At 38.6% G+C, this 6,000-nt stretch overlaps 1 protein-coding gene across 1 annotated transcript in view; it reads right to left on the bottom strand.

The window, feature by feature from the left end:
- Positions 1-1,097: 1,097 nt before the first annotated feature.
- The window catches only part of PSIP1 (PC4 and SFRS1 interacting protein 1), a 38,255-nt gene continuing 33,352 nt past the window's right edge, over positions 1,098-6,000 (bottom strand). The window contains exons 15-16 of the mRNA XM_010292448.1: positions 4,564-4,675; positions 1,098-1,867 (exon numbers count right to left, since the gene is read on the bottom strand). Coding sequence (XP_010290750.1) covers positions 1,804-1,867; positions 4,564-4,675 — 176 coding nt within the window. The 3' untranslated portion in view covers positions 1,098-1,803. The remainder of the gene's footprint in view (positions 1,868-4,563; positions 4,676-6,000) is intronic.

The raw sequence follows: 6,000 nt of genomic DNA, 5'->3' as shown, positions 1-6,000 counted from the left end.
CTGGGCCCCTTTGTCCTTCAGGACTGTCTCCCAAGGGACTCTCTCAACCAGTGACCTGAACAGGCCAAAGTCCGCCCTTCGGAAGTCCATGATAGCAGTTTTGCTGACCCCTCTCCTTACTTCACTCACAATTGAGAATTCTATCATGTCGTGGTCGCTAAGCCCAAGACGGCCTCCGACCACCACATCTCTCATCAGTCCTTCTCTGTTTGTAAGCAGCCGATCCAGCAAGGCACCTCCCCTGGTGGGCTCACTCACCAGCTGTGTCAGGAAGTTATCCTTCACACACTCCAGGAACCTCCCAGATTGTTTCCTCTCTGCCGTGTTATACTTCCAGCAGATGTCTGGTAGGTTGAAGTCCCCCACAAGGGCCAGCAAATGCAAGACTTCTGCCAGTCTCATCTTCTGCCAGGTACACGAAAGTGTACCAAGTTGTTGAAATGGAGGAAAAGCTGTACACCTTCTTTTATGTGTTAGCAGAAATCCCTTTTCTCTGTACTAACCTGGAGAAGACACTGAAGTAGTCACAGCAGAAATTTACAAGGCACCAAAACAAGAAATAAATTGACTTTTCAGCATTTGATACAGTGCTGCTTTGGTCATGCTGCAATAATGAAAACCCTTCCTTGTCGTATGGTGCAAGTTAAAGCTTCAGACGTCCTGGTGCCCACCAGGCTGGCAGGTCGGTTTTCTGCTGCCTTGTAGGCAACACAATACACAGGGATACATACACCTGGAACGCTGACACCTTCCCCATAACATGCATTCTTGGACTACTGCACTCAAATTTCTCACCTGGCTGGCCTCTGTCAAACAGCATTTTCTAGTCACACATGAGTTGCTCTTAGTTCTGCCGTTAGGCAAAGGGTGTGTTTTAAGAAAGAATTCTGAGAGGAGCTTGTACTCATTTCATTCCGTTTCATGCCTTTAGGATTTTTTCTTAAAACACTTTACCAGTATTTCTGTTAAAACTCAAGTTAGAAATGCCCAAGTTAAGGCCAAGGCAGTAAACCAAAATAGTACTAAAAACCAGATAGTTATTGTTCCTGTGAGTGTTTTAGTCTATACAGGTTAGTATTAAGAACCAGTCTGTCTTTATCAGTTTAAATTCTTTAATCTCATAAATTGTTCACACAGTGTTTTCTAACCAGTGTGCATCAACAGGTTCAGTGAAAACACTGGATTTCTTCCTATATACTTATTATACCAAAAGCATACCATAAAGTCACATTGCAGTAAATTGGCACAATGAGTTTTGCAAGAACAGAACTAAACTTGTTTAAAAAAAGTGATTAAGTATACTCATACATTAACATTTTAACAGCTATAAAAATGCTGCTTCCAGCTCCTACAAAACACAGTGAAAAGACATCCGAACAACAGTTGAAAAACTGTGCACAAACAGAGGTCAGTTATCATCAGAGGAAGAGTAGGTTTTATACAAACGAAGCAATTAGGCAGTTAAAAGTATTTACACTTCTTCTTGCTATTAGCTAGAGAAACATACAGCAGTCAGATAAAAATATACTACAACTCTAAGTCCTGTAACATGTAAGCATTTTTTTTCTAACTGAATTTCCATCTTTTGAAATGTATTGCCTGTTAATACTGGACAAAACTATTCGCAAAAGTGTTTAAATACTTTAAAACCAAGATTAAAGGGGCTTTTATTCCACAAAATTTAACTTTAAAATACTATGCTTATAAAATATTTAAAACTTTCAGCAGTCTATAGATTTGAAATGCAAAACTTAACAATCCTCTTTAATTTGTATTAAAAAAAAAAAAAAGACTCCAGCGATGTCATTTGCTCTCAAAGGCAGAATCTTTTGCTTGCTTTTCAAGCTCTCTCTCTTCACCACATGTCCTAGAAACAAAATAAAGCAGCATTAAATGACCATATAAAAACATGGCGAGCAAGACCGGCTCCAGGTAAATTTGCACAGTCTAGAGTGAGCGATGCCGATGCACGTCCCTCAGGGGATGAATTCTGGAGAACTGAAGCAGGCAGTGATGCCAGCTGTCCGTCTTCTCTCTTAACGCCAACTGCCCCCAGACGTTAAGCTGAGCTGGTGGTGATTCACGTCAGGTTCTCGTGTGTGACCGGCTGTGAATGGCAGTCACTCAGAAGTGGTCTGTGCTCCCTTCAGGCAGCCCTCCCTCATCTGCTGCCAAATACATGTCCGCTCATGGCAAAGCCGTCTGGCTTAACGTACCTTACCAACTGTAACTCTTCTTAATAGCCAGGCATAATCCACTACCTGTCCCAAACACTAAGGTACCCTCAGGCAGCAGTATATGTTTTTACCAAGTGAGAACAGACAGATATTCTTAAGTGCCGAACACTTATGTAACTTTTGAGACGAAATTTTGTGAATTACACAACTTCCGTCTTCCAAAATTTTTGAAGTACACTCTCAGAAAGGTGCAGACATGTCTTGCCTCTAATTATCAGAGGGACTAAAGTTCAGAACTAAGCAGCCAGCCTTGTGATTTGAGAAGTTTACAGATTATTTGCTTCGAGGCAGTAGTGGGAACTGCAGCAGCGTTTTGAACATTGATGATTTGTTCATGGTTATTTTGCTGACTAGTTTCTCACTTCCAAAAACCTGAAGATTGCTAATACAAATGTATGAAAAATACTGAATGAAAGGAAGTTTATATGATGGAAAGACACAATACTGTAGCTTGCTTTAGTTTGGAACAGGTATGTGGATGCATTTCTCAACATGCAAGGTACTTGCAGGAGGCGTTACAAAATCCCGTTTATAGCTGTTAGCAAATGAGTGTAAGCCCACAGAAACTGCTCCCAAGTAGCTGTACAAATTTTTCTGTAAAATGGGTCTGTTTGTTTAGGCAAGTCAAAGACGGTGTTGGAGTGTAGTGCTCAAGGCCATAGCAAACACCACACACACTTAAGGAGACAAAGGTTTATTAGCAGAACATGACATTCCCACTAGCTCATTCATGGAAAATGTATTTGCAAGTTTTACAGATACCGTCACAATTACTGAAGTATTAAACATGTATGTTGTCTTGCCTCAAAGTTGCTTTTTTGAGACACTTTTTATATTCAACAGCCTTTTCCAGCTATGTTGCATATCTAGCTGAAGTATCTCCCTTACGCTTCTTTTGACCAATGTCCATTGACATGTCATGCATGCACCCCAACATTATTATTCTTAATTCTTTTCATCACAAAGATAAAGGGCAATCTGACTGAGATTGTCTCTCTGTCACTGAAAAATCCAAGTGTTGTCAGGTTCTGCAGGAGTAAGGAAAGGAGCAGGCCATGATAATATTCTACCTTGGAGAGCCAGTTTAGTCGTCATTTATTTTTAAATACTTGGCCAGGTGTATTCTATTAGTACTGAACTGCCTTGCTATTGATTTCAAAGTAACTTGGGTGTGGCACTTCGTTAGTATCATGTTTTGATTTGCCTAAATCACCTATTTAAGTGGCATGCTAGGCTGTATGACCTGTTTTAGGAACCCACACTTGTACCTTCATTATGTTCCCACCACATGCTGTTTGTTCAGACCAAATGAGTATTTGGCATCGCTGGTTGAAAACTCCCAAATGTTGCTTCTGAAAGCTGTATAATCAGAAGCCAGTAGTTTGGAAGCTACCAAATTAATTTTCATCTTAAGGGTTTCTCGGTTTTGTTCTGTTTAAGTTTACCTTATTGTAACTAACAGTCAGTATTTCACTCATTTGTACCATTTTAACTTGGCAGACAGTCAAAAGAATGCCAGGCCACTGCATGAAGACAGTGACAAAAGGAAAGCTTGCTTCAATACACACTGATGGACAAAAAGAATCCCTCAGAAAAAACAAAGTGGTGCTTCAACCAAACAATTCAGCTCAAGGATAATTCTAGGCCCTTTCCTCACTGTTTAATAAATTCTTCGAAGTATTTTTCATACTCTACAGAGATTCACTGCTGCTTGTTCTTGTTTACAAAACAGCGTTCTTCAGTAAGGCTACAAGTTTAACTACTTACCTCCTGACAAATTCAAGCATTCTTATGGCCTCTTGTTTGCAAAAGGTAAATGCATTGACCTCTATAAATTCTAAGATTTCACAGGTCTAATTTCTAGCCTTTAGTTTACCTGCATTTAGGCAATTTTATAGCTACGCTATAGAACACTAATAGCTAAGTGCCTTAGCTATTGATTAGAATACCTGATTTCACAAAAAACTTGATAAACCCCATTAGTTTCTCTAAGACTTGGTTCAGGCTTCCTTTGCTTCCAACTTAATAGCATCGAGTAGTCTAAAAGAGAGGAAAGCTTATGCTTTGCCCTGTCTCACTGCATGCTGATTTTCTCCTAATGGCACATCCTGTATTTTTTTTAAGTCTACGCCATAGCATTGAGTAAAGTAACTTTTGAAATGTTCATTCGAAACTGTAACAGAGGATTTGTATGCTATTATCATTGTCTAAAGTTGAGAGAAAGCTCTGTAAAGAAAACAGCATGTCAACATGGTTAAGTAACTTCAATCTGATGCTGTTCTATTTACATCATTTTGCTAGAGCAATAGTAGGGTTATTAACTCACTTTTTCTTACTGCCAACTTCATGCTTATCTTTCTTTTCCTCAGTGTTCTCTCCATTGTGTTGTGACTGGTTGGTGTCTTGAGCTTCAGATCCTCCATTCAGAACCTTTGAACCTTTAAAACGAAAAAGAAGGGAAAGAAAATAGTACTGCAGGCAGCAAAACTGTGCTACAAAAAGCCCCAGATAATTTCTTTACCTTCATCAACTCAAACACTACAGAAGTTTTCCCCTCACCTTGATACTCAGCAGTTGAAACAATACAAAAAGCAGTAACTGATACAGGTTCAACTTCTGAAACTTCCATGCAATGAGCCTCATCCCGTAATTTTAACAATGGGAAATGAACAGTGTATATATATAATGAGACTTCAAGTTCTTCTTGTGCTTGCTAGACTACAGATAATAGGACTAATGCTTATTTATATTCTGAGCAGTGAGAAAATATACTTCAGCAGTAAATTCTAGTTAACACTCTAACCTGGTCAGACAATTTAGGGGATTTCTGATACTTTAACTGGAGGTTGTTAGTTCCATGGATTCCCATTTACTATCAACTCGAGGAAATACGTATATAATAAAAATTATGACAAACAGTATATATAAAGTAGAGTAAAAAAGTTTAGTTATAGCATGCAATTGCAAGCAGAAGAACAAAGCACTATGTAGCAGCTGTATTTACTAAAGTCAGAGCAGGAATATTTAACAAAATTTCTGTGATGAAAACATGTTTTGCTCTGATATTACAAGCCTTTGAATTTGGAGTGAATTGATAAGGAAATGTCACTAAGTCAGAATTGACAGTCCATTTCATTTGAAGTTACAGGTTTACCAAAAAAGGCCCGCTATTAAACTATTATGCTACAGCAAGGAAAAAAAAAAAATACAGACATTACTCATCAGCTTACTTACAGGCTAAGAGATGCTAAAAACCAGACAAGATCATTTTAAGATGACACTCTAGACTAGGCTTGCTCGGAATCAGTTCTGAACTTGAATGCCATGGGAAGAATTCAATGGAACAATGAATGCTATAATCCCTTGTCACAAAGTATATAGTCTGAAAGCTGTACTTCAGCTGAAGTACACACTGGTGTAATTGTTGTGCTTTGTGAAGATAGTAAGAGTTCAGCAGTTCAATTTTTAAAAAGGCAAAAGCATGAACGCAAGGAACCAGAATTTATTTTTGTAGCAAATAACAAAAAATCTGCTTCCATGAAATATCCCCTTACTCTGATAAAACTTTCTGCCATTCTCCATTTAACTAGGCAACAATACGGTATATTTCAGTTCTGCTGAAGTCTCTGTTACCTTATCCAGTGTAGCTTCATTAGTCAGACTATTCTATGTGTAGGAAATCTTCCTGTTTAGATTCTTTGTTAAAGTATTAACTGTGCTGATCACTGGGTCGGGAAAAGATCTGTGTGGAACCTCTACTACG

This window comes from Phaethon lepturus, unplaced genomic scaffold, assembly GCF_000687285.1.
Source record: "Phaethon lepturus isolate BGI_N335 unplaced genomic scaffold, ASM68728v1 scaffold45868, whole genome shotgun sequence".
NCBI classification, from domain to species: domain Eukaryota; kingdom Metazoa; phylum Chordata; class Aves; order Phaethontiformes; family Phaethontidae; genus Phaethon; species Phaethon lepturus.
The sequence above is the reverse complement of the archived record's forward strand: the minus strand, read 5'-3'. Positions and strand labels throughout refer to the sequence as shown.